The sequence below is a fragment of the Pygoscelis adeliae genome, unplaced genomic scaffold, assembly GCF_000699105.1.
Source record: "Pygoscelis adeliae isolate BGI_AS28 unplaced genomic scaffold, ASM69910v1 Scaffold106, whole genome shotgun sequence".
In the NCBI taxonomy this organism is placed as follows: domain Eukaryota; kingdom Metazoa; phylum Chordata; class Aves; order Sphenisciformes; family Spheniscidae; genus Pygoscelis; species Pygoscelis adeliae.
Window position 1 is genome coordinate 4,806,648 of NW_008824939.1, and position 27,881 is coordinate 4,834,528.

The following is a 27,881-nucleotide window of genomic DNA, read 5'->3' on the forward strand; positions in this document are numbered from 1 at the left end:
GGGGGGGGTGGGTTGGCAGTGCTTTCTCCTCCCGGGCCTCAGGGTGTGGTAGGGCCCTGCCAGGGTGGGAGTGCTCTGTCAGGCTCCCTCCCCGGTACGGCCCGTGTTGGGTTAGGGTGGGGAACTTGCTCCTGGCGGCATCTGGTTCGTACCGCTCTCATGTTAAGTTTGGGCGGGGTGGGCGCTCCTCTCCTCAGGGGTGGCTCAGTTTGTGCCGCTTTGCTTTCCTGGCTCGGCATGGGGGGGGCGGGAATCCGTGGTGTGGTGACAACGCTCCTTCCTAGTGCTGTTTTAAAGCGACACGGGAATGCCCTTTTAAAATGCGGACAATAGATTTTATTTATTTATCTATTAGCACTTAAATGTTTGTAGACAACATGGAGGAATACACACATTTACTCCAATGTACATACCACTAAGTATATTGGGGTAGGTGTATGTGGCTTGCATAATTTTGCATTCTTTTCTGTGCTTAGATGTGCTATGCCAACGCTTGCAGGTATTCTTAATTTTGAATTAGTGAATAGTTATATTACTAATGCTTAATCCGGTGTCATTGTTACCAAGCTTAGTGTAAAAGCATTTATAGATCCCTCGTCTGTTGTAGAACCACTTCTGCACTTTCTTTACTGACTTTGATTTGCTTAAAAACAGTAAAATTAAGCTTTTATTCACTCAGCTCATTCACACAGTCTCTCATACCTGTGTTCTAAATCTTTGTTAAGTTCTGAAGTGGTTTTTTTTTTCACCTTTTGTTTATTGTTGACTTTCTTGTCTGTATTTGAGTTAGTTATGTAGCAAAACTTTTTGTAGAATTTTTGTCTTTAAAAGATCCACCAGTTTCTTAGCAGTGTACAAAAAGTTTGGGGAAAAAAATGATAATGCATGTATTTTACAGTGTTTTTTTGGCCATCACACTTGTACTTACTTTGCCTTGCGATTTATAGTAATCCTACTAAATCTTTCAATAAATCTGTATTTTGAATCCTACAACTGTATGTAGAAGGATATATGGCTTACATACAGCTAAGTTATAGCATGCCAATATTTAGGCTGTTGAGGTGAAAAGTAAAAGATAGATCTCGTGTTGGTACTCTCCTTGCTGTTTTCGGTCTCGTAGTTGGCTCTGTAGCCGTACCCAAATCCTATAGCAAGATCAGATAGCCCCATCTTCGGTGCCGAACATTTCTTTCAAAGCAGTTCCTTCAAACAGCATCAGAACTACCTTAGGAATGGATGCTGTCACCATATCATAGTTCTGTCTGTTTGTTTTAAATCAATCCCTTTAGTATTGGGAATGTGTTAAGTGAAAGAAATGTGGAAATAGGAATGTGGTTTTTTTTTTTTTAAATTATTATTTTAAGACTTCTCACAGTTCTGGTTTTAGTAAGCTAGTGTAGTTCCTTTAATGATAGCTTGTTTAAAGGAAGGCTGCTATCTTAAAAAACAAAACAAAAACCCAAACCAAAACCAAACAGCAGCATGATTTCTGTTGATCAGTGTTTCAGCCATGTCTGACAAAAGTGAACTGAAGGCGGAGTTGGAGCGCAAGAAGCAACGATTAGCTCAAATCAGAGAGGAGAAGAAAAGAAAGGAGGAAGAAAGAAAGAAAAAAGAAGTAAGAAATAATTTTCTCTTTGAAATTTGACTGTTTGCATGTGTAAGTTGCCCAGAATTTAAGGGTAGGATCACTTAGTCCTGTGCTACATGTTATTCAGGGAGTGTCTATTTAATGGTCGGTTGCTGATGCGAATGTAGCACTTTCGTTTTCTGATAAGAGCAAACACCTATTGTTTTCTTTAGAATTATCCATATGGTAAGCTGGATTTAAAAAAAAAAAAAAATCTTACACTTGCATAAAGTTTGGATTTCTAAAACTACTTGTGTGCATGGGACATCATTAATCAAATCACTGTAAAGTCTTGCACAAAAGCTCTGCTTAATGAGTTGTAATGGTGTTATATAGAGAACTCATTTCTGAAACGCAGTTCTGAGGATGTCCATATGAATTGTCTGACTGTCAGTATTATTATTGTCCAAACAATGTGCTACATTCTTCTACTCTTTGACTCATCCTTAGCCTGAATTTTAAAATTAGCAACACTCAGGATGTGTATACTACTTGTGTGTTAGACTTCGTTTGTTAAGTCTTCTGGATTTCTCTCTGCTGAAGTATGTGACAATCAGTGATTTATCACTATGTTTCTCCTGAATGCCAGTTATACCTCATAAATGAAACTTGCTGGAATGTTTTGGTGGTTTGGGATACTTTTTCAAGACTTCTCTGTGCTTTGGTTTATGATCTCTTAGGTTTTCTACATTAGCATATGCCTGAAGACTGGGCAGCTGCCAGCTACATGATTCGGACAAAAAGGAGAGGGAAATATCTCAAATTATGTTCTGATGATCTTGTAACAATGCATTGCCTGTATCTGAGATTTCACGTGTGATGCAATAGCTTATCAGTTGAGAACTTGCTCTAAAATTTGGGAATTGCTTTTTTAAAAGGAATTGTGTGGTAGATTAGAAGCATAATGTGCAGTCATGGGAGGAGCAATTAGTCTTTAATCATGGCGTAGGGATAGAATAGCTTGGTCTAGATTTTGCTGCTTCTATTAAAGACTTGTATTTGTATCATCAATTTATATTTATAAAAATATTCACTTGCCAATGGCTGAGCTGTGAACACCTTAAGCCGTGAATTATATTTCTGTAATTGAATGAGCAGTTAAATGAGTGTGGAAAGGCATGGAGTGTTCAGCGTCTTTCACAGTAGAGCTTGTGTTATTTCTAAATTATGAGGATGGGGGTGTAATTTTTATTCTTTTTTTTGCGTGAAATCTAGCAGATAATAACACAATTTAAAGAAAACTACTGCCCTGTAAACCTGAAGTTACTGCAAAGTGGTTTTTTTAAAAACTTCCTATTTTTTTTGTGAAACCTGAGGTTCAGAAGAAAGCTTTCTCACTAAACAGCTTGTTGATGTTTTTGTTTTAAAAAATAGTTTAAAATGTACACATAGACAATCATCACTTTTGCATCTTATACATATTTTCTTAATTGCTACAGACTTTAGCATGTGCTCTATCTAGCCAAGTGCCCTAATACTTTCTTGACCAAAGAGGGGTATCTCTTACCGTCATTCTAACCCTGTAGCGTTTTCTTTGACACACTTACTGTCATTTCAAAGTCGGAACAATATGACTGTCTTTAAAATACTTTTACACACAGGTATATGATATATTTTGTTTTTCAGTCTTTGCATTTTACAGTGCTTAGCATTAGCGTAAAAAAAGGTATTCTTGATCTTATGAAGTGTCAATCATTTTGTCAAATGAGAAGATGCTTTTTGCATGTTATATATGTCTTTTAAAGACAGTACCAAAGCTACAAAATTTTCTGATTCCTGTCTGCTGTTTACTTTATCTACAGAAAGGACCATCAGAATTACTAGAGTCAAATATCTAACCTGTAAGATGACAAGCTTCAGTAGCATTAAAAAAACCTATGACATCTCAAAAATAAATGAAACAGTTTTTAATACTTGTTAAATGCTATAACTTAATTACTGAATTATTTTTAGACTGATCAGAAGAAAGAAGTTCTTCCTGTACAAGAAGAATCTGATCTTGAAAAGAAGAGAAGAGAAGCTGAAGCATTACTTCAGAGCATGGGGTTAACACCTGAGTCTCCTGTTGGTAGGAATGTTAATATTAGTTTGAGATAAATGTTTGGGGTTTTTTTGTTTGGGGTTTTTTTTTGGGGGGGGGTGGTTTTGTTTTTTGGTTTTTTTTTGTTGATGGTGGTGGTTGGTTTGTTTGTTAGGATTGTGGTATTTATATAACTAGCATGAAAAATCTCTGGCCACTATTTTTGGGGTATACATGTCTGGTTTTTTGTACTATTTTGTCCTTCATGATCTCTGTTATAAATGTCAAGTGATGTGCTTCAGTACACATTACTAGTACTATTTTGTAAAAGGTATGTTTTACACTTAGTGGATTATTTGGAGTCTTTTAGGTAAAATATATAAATATCATGTATTTGTTGGTTTTTTTTTCCCCCCTATTTTCCCTGCACGTTATTCTTCTCTACTTTTTTCCTTTCTCTTAATGCCAGATTTTAATTCTGATATTTTTGTGCAGAGTTGGCTTGTCTCCTTTCTGCATCTTTTACACCCTAATTTTCCTTATTTCAAATACCCGACTGACTTTGGAGTAATAGCAAGGCTAAGTATAAAATTTAACTATCAAGGGTGATGATTCATATCTGTGCCACTCTTGGATGGGTTAGCCTATTGGTTGTTGCTTTTTGCCTTTACGTAGCTACATCTCTCTGGAAGAAGAAAGCGAAAAGTGTGATAATTCAACTCCCCTTTTTGTCTCTAGCTCTGAAATCTAAAGGATTTAAAACTTATTTTTCAGTTTGGCTCAATGATGAGGGTCTATTTCAACTGGGTTTGCAAATAAAAAAATAATTTTTATGGATATAGTGTATCTGTGACTATATCTTCATAATTGCTCTTGCATAGTCCTCAAGTGTTCAAAAGTGAATGCGGAATAAACACCATTTATAAGCTGCTCCCATTCCAACAGCCTCAGCAGTCATTTTTAGTAGCTTGAACTCTTCTCACAGTTTAGAGGCTGCATTTGGGCTATGTTAGTACTAGCGTACAGCGTTATAAGTAATCTGTTCTTACCTACTGGAGATTTTGTTTGGCATACTAATAGTTGAACACTTTCTTGTGTGAGGTTTTGCTAAGACAGCTGATGAGACTCTTGCAGAAATGCATATGGTTGTTGTTTTTTTAAATCTGTGGGAGAATCTAAAAACCACAGGATAGTTAGTCCTCAAAGCAAGTCATTGCATAGACTTAGAGTAGCTGTTTGTGAAAAGCTCTTTGAGGTGCTGGCGTGTAAGACCCGGGCACAACCCTGCGAGTGTTGTGTTTAATTCTATTAAGCATCTACTTAACCACACCCTTCAACGTACACAGATTCTCAGGGAATTCATTCTGTTCCCTTTGAAAATACCCAGATCTGATCTGGATCCTAAGTCAAGCTGAAATGTCCTACTCGCTACCTCTCAGTAGCATGCCTGAGGCACAGGCTCGTGTCTGCTGACTGGACACTGGCAAAGTATGATAGTACAGTGATCTGTACTAGCCTGAACTGAAGCTAACTCACAGCTGACCAGCTTGGTGTGCAGATAGCTTAAACTCGCATTGTTGGTATAGGTGGATAGCTTGAGATTAGATTCCTTCATAAAAATTCCTAAGGCAATTACTATTTTCTAATACAGTCCTGTTAACTGCCAGAGAGAGGTAGCTCCGTTATGGGAGAAGGGACCTTAATAATCTAAGTATGCTTTTGATATCTACCATACTTCTTATATAAGAAGCCATAACTTAGTGAACCAAAATAACTTTCAAGAAGGTGTTATAGTTTCATCCTCTGTTGGGGTAGGTGGAATTTTACTTGGTTTTTTCATAAGACTGTTGGTCTCTAAATAGGTTTCACATCACTAATGGGAAGACTTTCTTGAAAACAGTGTGCCCCACAAGAGGGCACTGTAGCATCAAAACTAAGCTACTGAATTCTTTTGGCCATGCTTACATGCTAGATAGAGCTGACTGACTTTGTAAATGGTGACAAGATATGTTTCTAATGTCACCTCTTCAGTTAAGAAAGGGTGACATTAAAATGTCATCGTTTCTGATAACGCTCAAAAATAATGTAGGAATATAAAGGCCTATGGGCATTTCCTTTAGTATAAGTTATTCAGTAGATGGCGATGATGAGTTGGAAGAATATATATACACTCATATATACACCTATATTTATATAGATATATGTATAAAGTGTAAGTGTGTGTATGTGTGAATTTATGAATTATAACTCTGGACCAATATAAAAGTCTCTCTTGTAGGAGGAATGAATTTTTAATAAATTGAAGTATTCACTGGGATTTTGTAAATTTAGGGTAGAATTTTTGTCAACCAGAGTCATGTGTGTCTTGGGATGGGATGGAAACATTCTTCAGAATTCACAGTATACTTGTGATTTCAGGAAATTCTCTAGAAATGTTGCAGATCTAAATTCAGAATTCTCCCTTGCCTCACCCCTGACAGAGTGGATACCAATTTATATACGTAATTTGTGTTCAGATGGTTAAAGGTTCTTTTTAAGGGTTGCTAAAGAGTGAATGTGTTCTATGAATGTTTTTCATGTTGCTGAAAAATGAAGCATGTAAGGACCTTCAACACACACCCTGATTCTTAAGCATAAACCTAAGTTTCATTAAATAATGAGTTTCACTATTTCTAAGAAGAAAAGTTGAAAGAAATATCAAAATAACTTTGTGTTTGTATCAGATTGCATGATATCATTCCCTATTATATATCAGTTCCAAAAAACATGTTGCTTTTTAAACGGTAATTGCAATCTTCATCTACATGCTGAAAATGAACTGACTTTTAAGAAAAAGTTTCAATATAACAGTACTGGACTATTTGTCAAGTAAAAAGAAAAACACAAAAATCCCCCAAAACCCAACATCAGAAACTTTGTTGTAATGCACAGGGTTTACATTGATTTGATTCAAACTAGAACAAAACCAGCAGTATGCTGTATGACAAAGCCACTTTTTTTGGTCCAAGCTTCGGTGATTATATATTTTGAAAGAAAATTACCAGTTAAATATATTCAATGTCTAATTTTTAAGAAAACCTGATGTCAAAGCTATATTAACAACTATCTTCCTTTTACGTTTAAGCAACATGATTTAGTGGAAATTACCCTTTGAAAATTGATGCCATCATTTGTCAGAAGTTCAGTTTAAAAATATATTTTCAATTCATTTTTTCCTAAATGTCTTTCCCTCCATGTCTTTTTGTACGCACCAGATGCGTAAATGCCAAACAATTGCATGAAAATCCATCATGAATTGTTAACATTGTCTTTTCCCCTCTCTTTCTACTGTTCATTTTCATCCATGTATTTTTTGTTTGCCATCACTTTTTTTTTTAATACTTCATGTTAAATTAATTTGAAAACATCCTAAGCTGTGCAACCTCTGCGAGTAGTAACAGCGGATACCTGTCTGTTTCACTATTTAGTCCCTCCTCCTACCTCTCCGTCTTCCAAATCTGTGAGTACGCCAAGTGAGGCTGGAAGCCAGGACTCTGGTGATGGCGCTGTTGGATCTAGGTATGTCACTTTCCTTGTCATATTCCTTCGCTTAATACTCATATTCTGAATAATTAAGCTTTAGAAGAAATCAAGGTTAATTACTTGATTATAATATAATAATATGAGGTTACAGTGTTACTGAGTCTGTGAACAGTGACTGTTTTACAGAAGTACTTTACTTCAAGATTTGAAATGCAACTACACTTACTAATTTGAAATTGCCAACATTAACATGGAGTTGTTTAAATTTGTAAGTTTAAAGTAAAATGAATCTGAATGTCTTGCAGTAATGTTGTTGTAAACATGAATGTCTCAGGACAATAGAAAACTGGAAAAGTCCAACTTCTGGGCTCTTCCCAGCTTTTTCTAAAGGAGGGTGTGTATGAATGATAGGCTATTTCCTTTTTCCCTCTATTCTGGTTGGTCTAATAAAAGATACTGTCTACCAACTTTGCCTTGCTTCTGATTTTAATTTTTTTTTCTTACTCAGAACAGTATTTCTCGTTATTTCACCTTGCAGCCATCCCTGTAACACAGCTATACTACTCACAATCTCTCTCATTTGGCCAAAACATAGCACCATGTTAGTATGGCCACAGTTTTTTCCAGTTCCAGTACTTGCTTCATCTATTTGACCATTTTTTTGTGCATGACAGTTTGAGAAATGCTGCTCTAAAGAGAGTCAGATAAATATTTCTGTTAAACTAGGAATTCAAAGTGGCGATATATGGGTGATAAAGTGGGAAACACTACTTCCAAAGGGTATTTCTACTGTTTCCCTTGCACAGTCTGCGAATAAGAGCAGTATTTGCCTATTAATACTGATAACATATTTTCTCAACAAATTAAGTTCATGTACTTAAAAATTACTGAGTATGCATTGTGGATAAAAGTTTAGTTAAAGCACAGTTACTAAAGCAGTTATCATCAGCTACTTTTGTGCTTATATGAGTATTAGTTTTGGAGAAAGAGTGAATACTTACACTGCTTTGAAACGTTTTTTAAAAAGACTGCAGTAACGTCTTGTATGTGTGTGGATTATACATGCATGACTATATACAGTCTTAATCTGAAAATAGTCAAGATTTTAATGACCTGAACAAAGGTTACAAGGTGCTTATTTCTAAGCAGCAGCCATTAAGTTAAAACAGAGAATACATCAGGCAGCAGATATGAACCCACTCTTGGGTTTTGGTTTTTTTAACAGTGCCCAGGTGTGATCTTGTGTGTAGCTTATTCACTATGCAATTGAAGTTCACCTGTCATGTTAATAAAGAACCAGTATAATTTTTCCTTAACTGAGTAATAAGCAAATTTTTAATGATTTGAAATCTTTGATTATTGCTTATTGAATTGTCATTTTACATTTAAATTTACTGTCCAAAAGAAAAAACCAAGAATTATTTGATGATGACTTGTTTTAAAAAACCCAAGAATTTCTTTCCATTCATACATAATTTAAATTCAATATGAAACAATACGTGTAGGCCACATATCTGTAATTGAACGCCATATTGTGTACTGAGTTTATCTCCATCTCATAAGCATACGGTGCTCTCTGATTGTGTGTTCCTCAGACATATTAACATAATGTTGTATGCGTACATTTTCTTATGAAGCCTTGAGAAAACTCGTATCCTAAGCTTCTATAACTTCACGCATTTGCAAACTTTAAAACTAAATCTGTCTCTTGACAATTTCCCAGACGTGGAAGCATAAAAAGATTGTGGTCTTGAAGGTGTGGAGGTATGAATGTATAGCTAAATTGAAGGCTATATAGAGTCACTGTTAGAGTCCTCTTGCTTATTCTCTGACCACCGGATAACATTCTTCCTCTCCCCTAGCAAACAGATGTCTATATCCTAGTCTACTAGTACAAGTTTGTACAGCATTCCTAATGTACACATACACTTGAACCTGAAAGTTAACGGGAAAAGTTGGACTGTGCGATATCCCTTAGCGTTTTACCTGGCATTTCACAGGTGACTTTCATATCAATATGAGATATGTTAGAAAGCCCAAGTTGTTCCACTATGCTTGACAATCTTAAAAAAAACCCTTTCATATTAGTGTATTATTTCAGTTCTTTTTTTGTGGTCTGTGGCCATTTGTTCTCTGGGCATGCTGCAACTATATTTTTACAAAGATGATCTCCTTTGTTAGTTTAGTCTTTTCTCCTCTATGATGCTGAATCTTGCCAGTAACTTTACTTATTTAGTAATTAGTAGAGCAGTGTTCAGGCTGCGTTCCTGCTATTACTTCCATCCGTCTTGCTTTATTTTCATCAGTAAAGAGTTTTGGTTCCCAGTTTGATACTGTTCTCTCTCTCTCTTTCCCGAGTTAAGTATATAAATTCAAGACTGGAAATTAATACAGTTGATTTACTTTTAGGTTAGGTGGATGCTTCATAGAATTAGTTTAAATGCAGAAAATACTTTTTAGAGGTATAGGAAGCATTAGGAATATGCCTGGATACAGAGCAGTTTGGGCATATGTGGAAGAATAGGAACTTCTGTTCACTGAAGCTTGTAATGTTACCTTTATTTAAAAAAAAAAAAAAATCTGAGGAAGACTTAACTGTATATCCTGTACTGCTTGTTGACTTGAACTATTTTAAAAGGCAGACTATCCCTGGTACCACTGAAGCAACTGTTGAAAGTCAAAAAAATGCTTTGAAAGCAGGAAAGAAACCTCAGTAAGGGCTAGGTCTTAAGCAGGCACAAAAGTTGGAGCCTTTTAAATTCATAGCCCTTTCCCCAAGTTGGTCTCAAGTGGGACTGAAAAAAGTTGAGAAACTGTTTGACAAGTATTGTGGTAGTGCAGCATTTGGATCTGTAGATAAGTCATCCTTTGCAGAAGCAACATGAAGGTTGGGGCGGGGGTGGTGGTTTGGTTTTGCTTTCTTTTCTTTTTTTTTTTTTAAATGCATGATTGAACAATATATGAGCAATATCCAGCTTGAAGTCTCAGGCACCAAATTAAACTCCAAGGTTAAATCTATTCGGTCAAGAAAAATAGCAGAGACCTGAAGAATAAGTATACTCAAAATAATTAGCTTTATGGTAAAATGGTGTATTTTCTGATGCACAAAAGATATGGAAGGGTTTTAGAGTTTGAGATATTAAGCTATTGCTGTGGATGCAATAGCAGTTATGTAGAATGATTTGCTAAATATGAAGACAGTGGACTTGTAATTCTTAATTAAACTAGAGTTAATTATTCTTCTAATGCATACTTTCTACAAGAACAAGGTAGTGCATGGCACACCCATATTCGAGGTTTTTTTATGGCATTGCCTGTACTTTTTTGAGATTGTCTTTACCTTTAGGAGTTCTGCACCTGGTTTATAAGAACATTACCTTCTATGGGATGGAAATGGAAAATTACTTTTTATTGACTTAGCATAGTAAAATATTACATATTCTTTATCTTTTTATTTGTTATAAAATATTATTTAAAAAAATATAATAGCATCTAAGAACTCCAGAAAAACCATGCATGTTCGTCTGTTAATCTCTCTCTTATAAGCTTGTTTTTAAAATTCTGCCTAAGCCTGATAGCAGACAGTAGACTAAATGAAAATTTGTGGAGAAGGGATGAAGGCTAAAAATGAAAGGAGAGGGATGATTTATTTCCCCCTTCGTATTTCTTCTGATACAAAAGTGACTTGAAATGGATCTATTCTGTTCATTATTCCACATGACTTTGAAATGTGTTATTAATATAAAGCCCACTATTTCGAAGAGATTTAAATATCTTAAATGGAGTTGGCTCTAAATCAGATGACACTTATAAGCCCAAGGCAGTGCTTAACCCATAATTACTGCAATGTCACATCTTGGAAACTCTAGTAGTTCTCTATCCCAGTGGAAATGCATTTTTGCCCCTTTACCAAAAGGCTTATGTGTTGACTCATTTCCTTTACCAATATGACAGTTTCCTCCACATATTTACTGCTCTGGGCAAGACTGCATTACGTTAACAAATCTGTCTTAATATGACATGAACAAATCTGAACAGATTTAAAAAGGAATTTGAAGTTTTTAATTGTTCTTGTCAGTATTTAAAATATTTTCATTTGCCTCTCATAAAGGCTATGTTTTTTTGCAGATCTTTAACTTTCAATCTTTAAAATAATTTAATTCTTTTCTAATAGCTCTGAATTCTGTGTTTGCTTTTTAACTTTTGTATTTACTGCATGTATTATTGCCCTGAATGGTTGCTGAATTTCCCTTAACTGATGTTACATTGCTTTGTTTCTTGTGAACAATGAAATAACTGTAAGCTTACTGTAACTCTAGCATTTCATAGTGTGTATTTGCTTCACTAATCTCTGACCTTTTTTGCTAATGCTGCATGATTGTTCAACCTGGGGTATCAGGACGCTGCATTGGGATACTGATCCATCAGTTCTTCAGCTCCACTCTGATTCCGATCTGGGGTATTGCATAGATTTCTTATATTCCCTCTTTCATGTACTTATGGATAATAAGTATAAGAGTTTATTTTTTCTTTAAGACTTCAAGTTGTTGCTAAGAGACTGTTTTGTGAGTAGCAGAAATTCACTATCCCTAGACTTAGTGCAGTTTGCTTGCAATAGGAAATTTTTATGTTATTTAATATACATAAGATGCTTATTTCTAAGATCAAAACTTGCTTATTAATGTTTTTCTTTGAGTCTTTCTTTGGCAAAATGTAAACTTTAAAAAGTCATTTCTTTAAAACAAAAAACTTAGAATAACTGTATTTAAAAACAGTGACTCCCATCTTTTCTTATAAATATGTTTATAAAAGCTGTAGCTCATTATAAGCACTTATTAAAACCCATGTCGTGCTGTAAGAATTATGATTCTACCCACCAAAACCTTTCAAAAGGGATTACTCTTTTTCTCTTTTGCTTTTATCTTAGGAGAAGGGTGGATAATGAGAAACTAAATTTGATATAGGTAAATTGTTGTTGGATCATTACAGTATTACTACAATACATACTGAAACTAGCTTTTATAGGAAGTTACAATGACTGAATTAATGTTATGTGGTTTTTGGAAGTACATTATGCATTGTAGTTTGATACTAGCTACATCTGCGTTTATAGGATCTTCCATAAGCTAAAGTCAGAAAGCTTAGAAGTTTTCAGTTTTGTATTCTGCAGTAATGTATTATGGATAAATCACTTGTCAGTGTGTGAGTTTCAGATTAGTCTTGCAGTTCTGCATTCTAAATAGTACCTTAGAGGTAGACAAAAAAGGGCAGCAAAGTTAAAAGGACTACAAAATGCTTTTTCCTTCAGAATAACTAAGCTGGTGTTTAAGCTTTAAAATCCTAGAACCATTGCTGTACAAACATGACTTGTGAGCAGATCTGTTCCACTGAAAATAGGGTTATGTCATATATGTAGCAGTACCCTAGTCAACCACAAAGAGCAAAACTTTAAAATTATATCCTATAATCCAGATATTTATATATATATTTGCATACCTTTCTTTTTCTCGCAGATTTATAAATAGCTGCTGATTTCAAATAATAAAATATTAGTCATAATCATGTGACTTCTTCAGAGTTAAGTTTCCACTGGATTTAAGTTTGACTAAGCTATGCTGTGACATGGTGACTTGGGTATTATTCTAGGCAAAATGTGAAGTAATTCATAAAGTTGAATAGTTTTTCTGATTTCTCTATTAATTTTATTTAGACGTGGACCTGTTAAACTTGGAATGGCCAAAATTACACAAGTTGACTTTCCTCCTCGAGAAATTGTTACATATACAAAGGAGACGCAAACACCTGTTATGACTCAGCCAAAGGAAGGTGAATGGTTACCTTAGTAATAAGTTATTTTTCTTTTTTTTTAATTATAATAATGATGACTGACTGAATTAGAACCAGCACTTGTGATCTTGAAACTTAAGTTAGAAAGAAGGTTGATATGTGAGATAATTGATATAAATTCAATTATTAAATTCATACAGGTCTTGCTTAAGAGTGTTACTGTCATTTTGCATATTGTTTAACATTACTTTTATTACTAATACATGGTATTTTCTCACTCCTAGTAAATGTTCAGATTAGACACTGAATTGCTTAATTAGCTGACAACTGATAAATAAAAGTGGGATATATCTTGCATTTATGATACTTAAGAATCCACACACAACTTGAAGGCTGTGTATCCTTACAACAAACTTAGTAATTAAACATCCCCACCCCCCCACTCTTCAGGAATTTGAATTTTTATACCTGGAGCTTATACATTGAGATTTAAAAGAAGGAACTAATTTCTTTATTAACCCATGCAGTTTCTGTTCTCAGCAATTGAACATATGCTTTCCTTCTGTCATGATTTGTTTGCTTTTCAAAAAAGAAAATTTTCCAAAGAAAACATAGTTGGCTAATAAATTTGCTTTCCATGTTGAAACACTTGAATTTAGCTGCAGATGAAAATACTAATCTTGACCTAGTTTGTATGTAGTTCTACAACAAAATTTCATAGTTGTTTAATATGACTAACTTTGAGTATGTCTTTGCTAGCAATTTTAGGACCTAATTCTACATTCATAATTTTGCATTTTCCTGCTCTTTGATATGTGAACTTTGGGGCGTTTATGCAAGGAGATAAAAGCACTTTTTAAAACATTAAGAGAATACTCAACTGAAATCTTATGCTGGTGTTTCCAGAAACTGTATAATATACCTGAAAGCGTAATACAGATGATCTAGAGTGTGAAGTATAAAACAAGTGATGCAGAATTGTTGTTGTTGCTCCAGTCTACATCAATATGCCACACTTGTCTGGAGTGTGTCTTGAAGTCACTTTGGCAGGTTTAACTAGATGCAAATGACACTGTGAATGAGATTAAGTGAGGGGGAAAGGGGAGGGAAGAGAAAGGAAGTAAATTGCAACAATATGTTTTGTTGAGAAGTTTCTTCCCTTCTTATCTCTGGGTATTCAGTATAAAAGATTGGTGTGTCTTCAGAACAAAAACCAGATCTTTCAAACTTAATTATTCAGTGAGCCAGAATAACAGAGGATATGCTTCTCCTCTAACTGCGTTTCTTTTCCATTCTTCATTTTATCTGTATCCCTGCACAGATAGGCCTTTTGGGTTTTCCTGCTTTCATTTCTCCCATGCCCTTACCTTTTCCTTTCTTTAATCCCTCAGGTTTTTTTCCTCCCTTCTGTCAGATTCATGGAATCTGAAGACTTAGTTCATAGTCTGTGTGCTTGAAGAGTTTTACTGCTGCTGCCTGCTGTCAGTAGAAATTGCCTGGGATTGTATGATCTTATTTTTACACTCAGTAGATAGGCTGTAGTTGAGGTTTACTGTAGTGGAGCTGGAAAGATGGTCATCTGTATTTCTGCATTTACCAGAAAGCTCTCTCAATACAGATGTTGTCTCCTGATCCATTCCACCTTAAAAATAATACTGTTTTCTTGAGGGCCATCATCCTTATTTTATATATGTGTACTTCACAAAAGTCACTTACAGATGCTTTTTCATCATTTCGGTGTTGAGGATCTTTTTAAGGTCTGTCTTAAGACTGCCTAAATACATTCATAATTAAGCTGTATGTTTGCAATTTATGATGGCATCTGAAATAGGACATGGGTTTAAAAAAAAAATCATGCTGCCTCCAAAAAAAGAGTCAGTAGGTGAGAGATTGATTATGGGAAGAAAATGTTGAAGACTTTAAGACAATGGACAAGCAATATGCTGAATTTTCAGAGTGCAATTAGGTACACTCTATCTAATTTTAATTTATCTCATTGATTCTTGTTTCTTCTCACAATCTGAGGGGCCTCTTTATTTTCTTGAGTATACTGTAAACTAAAGATAATCTTACAAAGTACACTTGAAAGTTGAGCTTGCAACTGAATTTACACATACAAGTAACCTTCAGTAGCTCCCTTGTACAGCAACAAGTTGCATCTCAGCTAGGTTAGCTCCAATGTTCACACTTTCTTATAAAAGGAAGTGGACTGGACCTTTCTTAGAGATTTTAAAATGTTGTTGGAGCTGTGCTTTTGAACAAAGGAAAATAGAAGCAGGTTTATTAGATATGCTGTGCAGTCATTCTGCAGGTTTAGGTCCACTTGTGCTGTAGGTTGAATTGTGCTAACAGATTTTGGGGAAAAAAAACCCCAACCAACCAAACAAACAAAAAACCCCCTAAAAAAACAGTTCCTCTTCTGTGTGCCACAATGGTTATGTAGTTATATTGTAACCTGAATTGGGAAACATTCAAGCTACAATTAATCTGTCTGGTGGGACAGATAGTTTAACACCAGTCTTCCCCTACTTCCTAAAACAGTTCCTAATTGTCATGGAAATATTTATGGCAACACAAACAAAATGACAGTTACATAGGGGAGATTTCATGTCCTCAACTTAAAGTTGGCCTTTGGAGATGCCTGTTTTAGATTCAGTGTAACAAACAGTTAAATTTAAATAACGAGTACCTTTCACCTGAACAGTTCTGGTTTTAAAATGCAAAGGTCACTCATCTCAGAAGTTGATAGAAAAGACTGCATTTAGTAGTTGAGAAATCCAAAACTGGAAAATTCCGTAGTTAGAGAAGGGAGGTAGACTAAGTTTGTATGTTCATGTTTCTGTATAGTGCAGACATGTTGCACCATCCTAGATAATATTCAAATATGAAGTAACTCACCCCCACTGTCTTGCAGATACGAGGCTTCTTAGCTGAAACTGTTTTGAGCCAGTGATCCTCTCCATTTGTAATGAAAGAATGGCCAGTTTGCATGCAGCCCTAGATGCTAGAACTAGAATGTGACCTCAGTGCTAGTGGCACTATAGACTCTTTATGCTAAGACAAAAAAGTATCACTGCTGGAATTACGACTTTTCCACATTTCTTCACCCCCACCCCTTTGAAGTGTTATATCCAAAATAGTAGATAGCCTTGTCTCTTATACAATGCCCTGCTCTTAATTTTGAAATGTGACAGCTTCCTTAGGAGGTGGAGGCGTTCAGCGTGCTAACAATTCTCACAATTTCCATTATTTTATTGCAGTACTAATATGTTGATTTATTATGACCTCGAAGTATTTGAGAAACTGCCTGTCTTGGGAAGATTGATTCTTTTTATAATACTGTAAAACAATAAAATCAGGATCTCTCCTAGAAATCGGTTTCGCTCTGTGATTAGAGATCCAGTCATCTTTAGAGTGCTAAGTATTTTGCAGCAGGAAGTCATTCACTGTATTCTGAATATTAAATTTCCCCATTAATTGAAATTAATAAACATGTTTCACAGTTCTTATAGGAAGATGCCCACATCCAAAGTAGAATTAGAAGGTAAATCCGCAATATTTGTTTTATGGGCTCTTTGTATGATGGGTGTAACCCACAGCTGCTTTTTCCTCAAGGTCCCATGTATACAAGTAAGTGACTAAGGATATAGAAGGAGAGAAAAACAGTAAGAAATAGTGTCAGGGGTGGTGGTCTTGGTGCTTTCAAACTTCTTGCTTTGATGAAAATACTGACGCGTGTCTGTCTTCAGTACTTCCCCCCCCAACTTCTGGGTTTTTTTCTCCAGAATTTTCAATAGCCTTAGTCTTCTAACCCTACTGTTTCTGTAGCAGCTGTATTTATTATGTAAAAGAAATGAAGTGAAATCATGAAATGGTTCATTGTTCTGAGGAATTCAGCAGAGAAAATACGCTGCCTTCCCTCCCCCCGCCCCCCCGCCTTGTTCTCTTGGCACGTCCTGTTTCTGGTTTTGGGTTTTTGTCATTCTGTGATACAGTAATGATGGCCATCTTTTTTGTTCAGGGACCACATAAATTTATTTTGGCTTGATAAAATTGTTGCGCCATACTTGGTCTGTTGTCCCTTATTTCATAACTAATAAGCCTAAGTGTCTACGTCTCTATGCCATTATTACACTTTAATAACTTTTGTCACCATCATAACATGAACATCCTGTGTTTAGGCTGCTCCATTCCCCAGCATCCTTGTTCTGCCATCCCCTTTTCTACTATCTAAATCCATTTCTCACTTCCCATGATGCTGTGTATAACACTGCTGCCTGCTTCCCTCATCGTCCAATTTTGCTGGACATGGTTTTTAGTTAGTGTGGTCAACTGGTTATTAGGGCTGTTATTTAGCCTTTATTTGGCATGTTCTATCAGGCAGCAGATTTTCAGATCTACTCTCTGAAAATACATTTGAAATTGTGTTCCCTTCATACACTCATTTCTTTCTAGCAGGCAGCAGAAGCAGTTTCAGCAACAGAGATGCAATTCAGATGTGAACTCTGGTTTATGTCTTAATGTTCTGCAGGCTCCATGTTGGCCACCATGCAGAGTACTGTAATCATTAGTGCTAATTTTTTTTTCTTACCTGTACTTCTTGCTACACTGCTCTCTACTATACTGTTTGATCTCTTCCTTTGTGATTTGCTAATGTATTGTTCAAATTGGCACGGAAAGAAATTCATCACCAGTATGCCCAATAAAGATGTGTTATGAGTCCTTGAAGTAGTTAATCCAAAGAAAGGTAGGCATATAGGGGAATATGATTCTGCTCAGCTGTCACAATTAAGGCTTTTCCTGGGCTAATGGGATACTTGTTTAGTGCTGCTGTACAATATTGTGCATGTGCAATCACAACTAACTGCAGACAGTATTATTGCATTAGTTCCGCTCTTTGAGGAATTATTGTCTGGTAAAGTCTCCAAGACACAGAATGAAAATATTAAGCATTTTTGTCATTTTAATTCTGACTTAAGCTGAGTGATAACAATTTGGTGTATAGGATTTGCTTCTTGAATGCTGTTACAGTGAATGTAGCATTTTTACACTTTAATATTTTAAAAAGAAATAATGGACCCTTATATATTCATGTATTATCCTGTACATGTACAGTGAAATATAGATGGGAAAACTTGATATGAAGACATTCGGCTTAACAAAAGCCACCCATTTCACAGATGATTTAACTTTGATTAACCTACTCTGCAGCAACAGATTACTCAGACAACTGGAACTTCAGTCTACAGTGTTATTGCTAGGTGCAGCCTAATTTACAGCACTACTTTTCTTTCTGTCTTGCCAAAACACATCACAATTTTGATGTTAACTCAAAGTAAAAATTCAGTGGTTCATTAAACCTGTTTTTAGCATTCATTGACCAGAAATTTGTCGCTATTAAAGTAGCTGCTATTTTTATGCAATCTTTACTGCTCAGTTTGTAACCTTAGATACCCTGTCTGCCTGTTAGAAATAACATGGAGTTAATCCCTTAGCATATTATAATGAATATTCATCAATATATTGATGTGACATAGAGTCCCATTTCCTGTATTCATGGCTCTATGACTTTTCTAAGTCTTAGCAGCCTTTTTTTAAATGTGAAATTGTATTTGGTACACTGACAATTGAAGTGGCATAAAACAATAACAGCCAATAATGAATAAGGAGGGTGAGGTTAGACAGTGCCTTTAAGGTTTCCAAATTTATGTAGGTGACTTGAAATAAATGCAGTACACCACTGTATCATGGGTTCTTGACTTACTAGACGTGGAACTCTTTCAGAAATAGTAAGTACAATCTTTCAGTGTTTGCTGGGTAATATATTATTGTTATGCCAATTCCTTGTGAATACCAGCACCTGGTCTGTTATTAAATAAATTTAAGATAAAGGAGAGACAGGAGAAGTAATTAAAAACAAAAATTTCTTATCTCTTATGTTGTCCAACAGTTTCATGCTGCCTTTTTTGATTGTAAACTTCTGTGAGAAAGCATCCTAGTTTTGGATAAGAAAGCATCCTAGTTCTGGATAATGAGGTCAAGAACTTGGTATATGTGGGGTTTTTTTGTTTTGTGTTTGTTTTTTCTTGTTTGTTTTTTTCTCCGTATCCCTTAATGAGAAAGTTTGCATATGACTTTTTTCTTTCTTTAGAGAGAAGGTTTTAGATTTATGTAGTTACAGATAAATCACAGTGAGATGACATGTTCAATTTCAAGTCTGATACTTTGAGAATATTAAAATAAGTGCTGTATCCTGCATTTAAATGCAGTCATATCAGCTGGCTGTATGCAGTGAAAGTACTATGAAGGAATTTAGATCTCTGTATAATATATGCCATTTATGTTTCAAACATTAAAAGGCAGGAGCAATCAACTAGATGATCTTTTGAATAAAATATGTAGATTAGAAGGTCACTTAGCACTAAGGGGTTGACCATCTGCATTTGACAAGAATTTGACTCCTGTCACTGAAAATGGTACTTAGAATCAGGGTAGTATGACTAATGGGGGGTTGGGCTGAAATTTCTAATTTGGGACTTTCAAAGCTAGAATAATGTATCCAGGGTGACCCAAAACCAAATTTCTGAATTTGAAGGCATCATTTAAATCTGCAAGATTGATTGGCAGGGCGAACAAGAGGGGGATTTTTATCCAAGTGGCTGTAATGTGAATATGTGGTCCTGTATTTGTTGTTCTCAAAATCATGTGTGTTAACTCATATTACATTTTTTTAATTAATCAGTGTTCACACCTGTAGTGATTTGACATTAAGAATTCCATTCTTTAGAATTGTTACAAGTTATACAGTTTTCAGATTACTAGCCCGCTGTACAAGTGAATCCATCTAAAAAGGAGCAGTGTCTTTCTGTTTCTCTGCATGATTATTTTGCCAAAAAAAGCTTGCCTTTTTTTAAGTAGCACAAAAGCTGTAATTGGCATGCTTTGTAAGGAAGTGTCAATGTGCAAGAGAGTGGAGATCACTAAGAATTCTTTTACGCGTTCTTTCCCCTTTGCACCACCGCCTCCTCAGCAGGGTCACTGAGATCACTAGCTTTTCTTGAAATGGCCATTTTCACTGGCAGGTGCATTATACCCTGTATTTTCAGATTGTTTTTCCATTCTGAATGTTTGGCAGGTTGATTGCTCTGGCTGCATTGACGGAGAAAGGGCTGACAAATGCGGTTGGGCTGGCTGAAAAGACAGTGATTACTGTTTTCCTTTGTGGCTGATTGAGGCCCTTGAAAGGAAAGATTTTAACCTTCACCATTTGGTTCAAAAGTATGAGCATATATTGAAATCATTCATGCCATTTATCCTAGTTCTGTAAACTTGTCAGAACGTAAAAATCGCTCAATTTCAAGTAATGTAGGATTGGCATACGTCATTATCATTTTGATTAAGTTGGAGTTTGTATTATTGTGTGCATTATACAGTGTCATTTAAAGCTTTCTTTCCTGCAGGTACAGTTATATTTTTATTGCTTATACTATGGAGTTAGAAAGATTTTCAGACCTCTTTAAACCTATCACTATGTGTGTGGTTTGGCAGCTGGTATGGCCTACAAGCTGTATTTTGTTTGCAGGGTAAAGGCTTGTCTGTAGACCTCCTGGAGTGCTGGTAATTGCACAGGCTTGCCATTGGGGAAAGACATGATTGGAAGCAGTCAGGCAGAAAAATGTTGTGCCATCCCATTGCCACCTCATAGCAGAGAGACAATCCTAGCAGTACCATCTGGTTGTTGCTATCTAGTCAGCTGGCCTGGCTGCTGGGACCATGGCTTGGCAGCTGGTTCCCATCCCTTGACCACCCTTTTTTTTGTGTGTGCATGCATGTGGATTGTTTTTTTCTTTTTTTTTTTTGTTAGATAACTTTGAACATGGGTCAGGGAGATGGCTGCAACAAACAAGCCTAGTCCCTGTTGAATACTGTCTCATTACTTGTGATGAGGCATGCAGCAGACTCCTGCTGCCATTCCCTTATAGACAGATGACATAGCTGTTTAACCAATAAAAATAGTCTTTTCAGAAGCATATTCTAGAAGGTGGATGAAGAAAAGCCAGGAAATGCATATTCCACAACACTAAGTAATTTAAAGTTATTTTCTGGTTTACAGTATTCAAAGAATAAAATGTAGAAATGAAAAAAGTGCTGTAAACCTTGTCAGTATTCCTGAACATTAACTTTTTACGTTACTCATTGCAATTAGGGAAAACACATTTTGCTGTAAAGTTCTCATTGCCAAACATGATACAGGTAATGAGACCTGCATTTAGAATGACAGAAAAAATGTAATCTCCCTGCTATTATCTTTAGCAAAATTTGCCTCTCGGAATAGCAACCTGAAAGCTAATGTAAGCCATCTTCATGCCATGTGGAGACCCATTAGACTCTGATGGTTTCAGATCACAAGTAAGCAGCTGCTCTGTAGACTATTTTAGACATTTGATTTTTCTTTATTCTGCAGCATTAATGTGTCAGTATGTTACACAGAACATGCATCCACCACATGGTTTTGTGTGGAATCATAAATGCTTGTAAGAGATTTCCACTTTGGATTCTTTACAATTTCTTATGTGTCTTATTTCAGTTTATACAACTACATAATTTAGTGCAACTAAAATCCAGGTGTAGACACTGTTCCAATGATCATCTGGTTTGAGATAATGTTATCCTGGGGACTACATTTTACAAATATAACCATTTGAAGCTAAATGATACCATTTTGCATCAGCTTATTTGAGATTCATATGGAATATTACTGTTCCTCTTTAAAAATATAGACACTTACCATAATGTTTCTCCTTAGATGAGGAAGAAGAAGATGATGTGGTTGCACCAAAACCATTAGTTGAACCTGAGGAAGAAAAAACATTAAAAAAAGAGGAGGAGGAAGAAGGTACAGTTCACCAAGACTTCTGAGTGTGCTGTAAAGAAAGGCATCAATAAATTTTTAACTTCTTTTCTTTCCATTAAGTTGAAATTATTTTGATTTACATTTTAACAATCAGCTAGCAAAATATAAAATATAAAAATGTATTTAAAATCTATGGATGTTAGGAAACAAATTTTCCAACATCATGATAAATACTCTGGTTTTTTTTCTTGGAAAGAATTGGTGGAAGTATGCCATCCAGAGAATATATGTATAATTCTTTTCCAGCTGCCCCTCATGAACTTACAGAAGAGGAAAAACAACAAATTTTGCATTCTGAAGAATTTTTAAGTTTCTTTGACCACTCCACAAGGATTGTCGAAAGAGCCCTTTCTGAGCAAATCAACATTTTCTTTGACTACAGTGGAAGAGACTTAGAAGACAAAGAAGGGTAACATGAATGTTGTATACTTTACTGTGAATGTGCAATAGTTGTAATTGAAAAAGTGATCTAAGATTAATATCTGCTAATTGCCTTTATAGAGAGATTCAAGCAGGAGCAAAACTGTCCTTAAATAGGCAGTTTTTTGATGAACGTTGGTCAAAGCATCGTGTTGTCAGTTGTTTGGACTGGTCATCTCAGGTAAAAAATAATGCTTACATTAAGCAGTTACCTTTGTAAATTCTTCTAGTTCTATGCGCTTGACCCTTCTATAAGTACAACTGATACAGGCTATATTTCTAAATGCGTTCCTTACATGCTCCACAGTTTGCAAAAAGTAAACAGAGCTGTCTTTTGTGAAAAGTAGCCAAGTGTTTGTATTATGAAGAAAGTCTTTGGAATATTTGTTTCTGGTTTATGGACTACTTTGTAGAGGTAACAGTTTCACTAAAAAAAAAGCTCACTTAAAAGTACTGGGTTTTACATTTAAAAGCAAGTTATGATGAAAGACAGGACAAGTATGTTAATGCTGTTTTATGAGCTAAATTTGAAAGAATTACAGTTTTAACTGACAATTTCTCATTTATATATAACGTAACGTGGCTTTTGGTTTTTGGTGGTATTTTTTTTAACCCTATTTTGGTGAAAGGAAACAAAGATTCTATGATTATCTGGACCATTAGCTAGTCATCCTGCTTACTTTGAGTCTTTTTCACTTATTTTACAGTACCCAGAGTTACTTGTAGCCTCTTACAACAACAATGAGGATGCACCTCATGAGCCTGATGGGGTGGCCCTCGTATGGAATATGAAGTACAAGAAAACTACCCCAGAGTATGTCTTTCACTGCCAGGTACGATTCTGTCTCAGGAGGCTAAAGATTTTATGTTGATGAACTTGGACAAGTACCTTCCTCATGCTTGTCAACATGATGATTTCATTGGGCTGGCATTCACTTTAACCATATGTATTTGCAAACAGATGTTGATAGCTAGAGATTTCAGTTTAGAAACATTACTCTGTTTCAGAATTTCTGACATCATTCAGAATTCAGTCTTGTTTGAGAACTCATTTTCTTACTTTAATTTATTTAAAAACCAGAAAACCTTGTGTAATGGTTGAACCACAAAGAAGGTTTTTATGTAAAGGGATTGAGTGGGATTGTATACTACTAGAGTTTAGTTTACTGAATAAAATGAAGATGGCCTGAGGAGATGGAGCAAGGATGAAAACTAGAAACATATGCATCAAGAAAAAGGCAGATGGAGGTTTTCTAGTAGTTTTCTGAAAAATAAAAACATGCAAATCTCTTCCATTATGCCAAGCCTGGGATAGCCACTTTATTTTCAAAATGCCATAATTCTGAAAAATTACATAGTTGAATCAAAATTTAATCTCATGTTGTCAGATTACTGTCAAAGCCCAGATTGCAAAAGTAACTTTACTGTATCAAAACGGATTTGTACATTCTCTTAAGAAAATGACCACAGAATGTGGCAAAACATTATTAAAATCTTGTGCATTACTGGACCTTCCCTTGCTAACAGACTATTCTGGGAGGAATACAAATGTATACATATGAAAGAAAAGAGGGGAAAAACTTCATTTTATGAATACAAATTAAAAGACTGTTTGGGGGTTCACAAAGGATCTGTGAATCCCTAAGTAATTGGACAGTGAAATAGTGTATCGAATAAATCTAGGCAAAGAACTTGCTCTGGTATTTGGTCCCATTTTCTTTAGTTTTAGACATAGCATCGTTGAATGATAGTTTTTTGTGTATTTTGTTGCTTTTTTTTTTCCTTCCAGTCAGCAGTGATGTCAGCTACATTTGCAAAATTTCATCCCAACCTGGTGGTGGGTGGCACGTACTCAGGCCAAATAGTGCTATGGGATAATCGCAGCAATAAGAGAACCCCAGTGCAGAGAACTCCACTTTCGGCTGCTGCTCACACGGTAGGGGGTGAAATATCTTCAAGGACTGTTCCCTGTTGAGATGTATTTAACCTCTAGGAAACTCTGTCCAGTGCACTTGATTGATAATGCTTAAATGTTTATGTCCATATTTTGCCAATGCTATCACTGAAGAACCGGACTGTTCATAAAAATCAAAGTGTCAGAAAAACAAGTATCAGTTTTATAGGGGAGTATTCTTTGTACCATACTGTGATCAATCTTTAATGCTTTGTTAAATGGTGAGGTTGTATATTTGACTATATTCATTATACCAGAATTGCTTATTACTTGGAAATTCCTTTTTCTGATAGTATTTTACATTTCTTAGCACCCAGTGTACTGTGTAAATGTTGTTGGGACCCAGAATGCTCATAATTTGATTAGTATCTCAACTGATGGGAAAATATGCTCTTGGAGTCTGGACATGCTTTCCCAACCGCAGGTAAGATAACTTTGAATGTACATACAATATATTCATCTGGAATAGATACTAAAAACTTAATGAATCTAAAAAGCAGTAATAAACATTCTCCCAACACACAAAATTATACTTGAGGTAGCTTGATAAGTATTTGATAAAATATTTCCCCACTCGTGGAATCAAATATTGTCTGTTGATCCTTTTGTATATTTTTGCTGCACTTGTGTTAGTGGTGAACACAATTTTAACAAGAAATAACACTCTTATTCCTGCCCAATTCTGTACAAGTAAAATATAAAAGAAAAAAAAAAAACCCTACTATTGAAAAATCTAAATGACTTTGTAGATGTTACTTTAAAAAAAAAAAAAAATTAAGTTGTCGATATTTTCACTACAGGATAGCATGGAGCTGGTTCACAAACAGTCCAAGGCTGTGGCTGTTACTTGCATGTCCTTCCCTATTGGAGATGTCAACAATTTTGTTGTTGGCAGTGAAGAAGGCTCAGTGTACACTGCATGCCGTCATGGCAGGTAAATACAAACTTTAATTATTCAAAGGAAATAAAAATAGTGAAAGGATGAGTCCCTGCATGCTTTACACTCCTAAAATTATTTGTAGTGCATGTCTACTCCTTTGTCTTGAAGGAGTTCAAAACCGCTGTATATGAATTCTAGTGCGCACTTTTTCCTGAGTAAGAGCTTCATTAAAACCAGGAGAAGTTGGAATATTGAATTGGTACTATGCTGTCTTCAGTGACTAGGAGTTGTTTGTGTTGATGAGGGCAGCGTAGGTCACTGCGGTTTTATTCATTTGAATTGTAGCAGAACATTCCAAACTTTGTATCGGTTCCATAGATAATTGTACAGTAACATCACGCACAAATCTTAAATTGGCTAGCTTTTCTCCTGCTGTTCAATCTATTTTGAAATTGTCTGACTGTATCTTATCAATTGCTTTCTTAAATATAATTGAGTGTCCAGGTTTCATCTCAAATACACATCACCCTTGCTGCACAGCTTTTTCGTTCCAAAATACCCAAAATTGTATCACTTTTGTGTAACATCCTTCCCATCTCTTCCCCCCATCTTTTTCATCACTTCTGATAGGAGACTATTAGGGATATATTGTTACTGTTTTATATCTGAACTCTGTGCCATAAGGTACACGCAACTTCTCTTAAGTCAGTGGGAGGTTTATGCGCATTCCTGAGGATGGGATTTTGTTCTTTGCATGAATGGAAGTTTCGGATATTGCTTGGAGAACAATGTAGTTAAATGTGTGGACTGGTACCTGCTGAATGAGCCTCTTCTCCCTATGGTATATTTTGGCACCTAAGGTTAGCAGAAAATAAATGTTGAAGTTAAGGTCCATATTCAAGCCTGGTCTTCTGTGATCCTGTTGTGATGAAGCCTTTTGCGGTGGGGTAACATCCATACAAAGCAGCAAAATCTTCTTGTGGCTATACTTAAATTGCATTTCAGTGCTGTCTCTGTCTGCAGATGTATGGCTTCCAGGTAAATTAACCTTGATTATATATTCTAAAACAGCAAAGCTGGAATCAGTGAGATGTTTGAAGGACACCAGGGACCAATCACAGGTATCAACTGCCATGCAGCAGTTGGACCTGTAGACTTCTCACATCTTTTTGTCACCTCTTCTTTTGACTGGACAGTAAAGCTTTGGACAACTAAGGTAACTTAAATAGATAGTTCAGTGGTTTTCTTCGTAGTCCTTGACACAAGGTGGTGCTATAGCGTAAACTACTTAAGAAACTTCAGTTTACTGAAGTCAAATCGTGAAGTTCTCTAGTTCCTAGCAACAGTCCTGCAAAGAGGAGACAGCTGATGAACAAAACTGTAGTTAACAACATAAAGCTTTGCTTCCAGATTGTACATCATTTGTATACTTCTGATCCATTCTGTTCATCCTTTTGCTCTTTGTTATCAACAACGATTACAATGTAATCAAATGTAAATCATGTTGTAAAATCAGTTACTTCATATTCTGCATAAGGCAAATGTTTTGCTACAATTTTGTGGAGGACTAAGGGACAGCACCAAAACTGATGTCGGTTAAACTCCACGAGGTTCACAATTGAAATATTTATCACGCCCATTGCCAGAATTACCTCTTTCTCTGTTAGTTTGATGCCCTGAGAAATGCAAAGCAGAGGAAGCAGAGTAAGAATCTCCCAGTAATAATCTGAAGTGCTGTCACTGAATTATCATTGGCTTGATTTACAAGATTCTTAATGCATTAAATTTACAATCTCTTACAATATTGGCTTGCTATTGATTGTTTTATAGTAGCAGCCAGCAAAAAGGCTGCATGCTTTGGAAAGCATCCCTTTAATAATAGCATTAATTTTTGGCTGCTTTTTGCAGAGGCAGTTTTTAAAGTAAGTCAGAATGTGAATCACTTTTTAGTTATTGCCGATAATGCTGTTGAGAAGTTCTGTATTTTGCTTTACCCGTTAGCTTTATAATTTTGAAGTGCAGAGTTTGGGTATTGCATTGTTATGTTTGCTTTTTTCAGAATAACAAACCTCTCTACTCCTTTGAAGACAACTCCGATTATGTTTATGATGTGATGTGGTCTCCAACTCACCCTGCCTTGTTTGCCTGTGTGGATGGGATGGGCAGGCTTGACCTGTGGAATCTCAACAATGATACTGAGGTGAGGCAGTCAGGTTAATAGCCAAATGTAGCTGGAAGAGTGTTTGTACACTTGGAAAAAAAAATGTCAGGAGTTTACCATAGCGTTTTGGTTTTTTGTTGTTAAATATTCTGTAATTCCAGTGGTTTCTGTGTAATAGATATCATTCTTTGATTACGGGGTTGTAACTCAAATGACTCCTCATAATGAATAACAGCAGTAATTAAATTGTTTTACCTGTAACAAGAGTGCAAAACGTCTGTTGGTGTAACACTGATCCATGTTGTGAAAGTGATTATAGACCTCCCCCAATATGGCCTTGGCAGCCTATAGCTTAACAGTGTGAACAAACCTGGTACCCACACACCACCATTGTTCCTATCGTTACTATTGCCATAGTAATACTGCAGTGAAATTGTACTTTGTTTCTAAACTTAGAGAATTGAATGTTTGGGTTTTCTGGTGTGAGTTATAAACTTAATTATAGTATAAATCTTTTCCGAGACTTAAACTTGTTGGAGATAGGTGAGAGGAAAAACCTGACAGATACTCAGTACTTAAATTTCACCACCTTA

At 35.7% G+C, this 27,881-nt stretch overlaps 1 protein-coding gene across 1 annotated transcript in view; it reads left to right on the forward strand.

The window, feature by feature from the left end:
- The first annotated feature begins 408 nt into the window (after window positions 1-408).
- Window positions 409-27,881, forward strand: part of DYNC1I2 (dynein, cytoplasmic 1, intermediate chain 2) — a 30,314-nt gene continuing 2,841 nt past the window's right edge. The window contains exons 1-14 of the mRNA XM_009325437.1: window positions 409-429; window positions 1,501-1,618; window positions 3,584-3,698; window positions 7,118-7,208; window positions 12,883-12,998; window positions 21,766-21,855; window positions 22,120-22,282; window positions 22,375-22,474; window positions 23,001-23,126; window positions 24,083-24,229; window positions 24,558-24,671; window positions 25,048-25,181; window positions 26,199-26,343; window positions 27,187-27,327. Coding sequence (XP_009323712.1) covers window positions 1,511-1,618; window positions 3,584-3,698; window positions 7,118-7,208; window positions 12,883-12,998; window positions 21,766-21,855; window positions 22,120-22,282; window positions 22,375-22,474; window positions 23,001-23,126; window positions 24,083-24,229; window positions 24,558-24,671; window positions 25,048-25,181; window positions 26,199-26,343; window positions 27,187-27,327 — 1,590 coding nt within the window. The 5' untranslated portion in view covers window positions 409-429; window positions 1,501-1,510. The remainder of the gene's footprint in view (window positions 430-1,500; window positions 1,619-3,583; window positions 3,699-7,117; window positions 7,209-12,882; window positions 12,999-21,765; window positions 21,856-22,119; window positions 22,283-22,374; window positions 22,475-23,000; window positions 23,127-24,082; window positions 24,230-24,557; window positions 24,672-25,047; window positions 25,182-26,198; window positions 26,344-27,186; window positions 27,328-27,881) is intronic.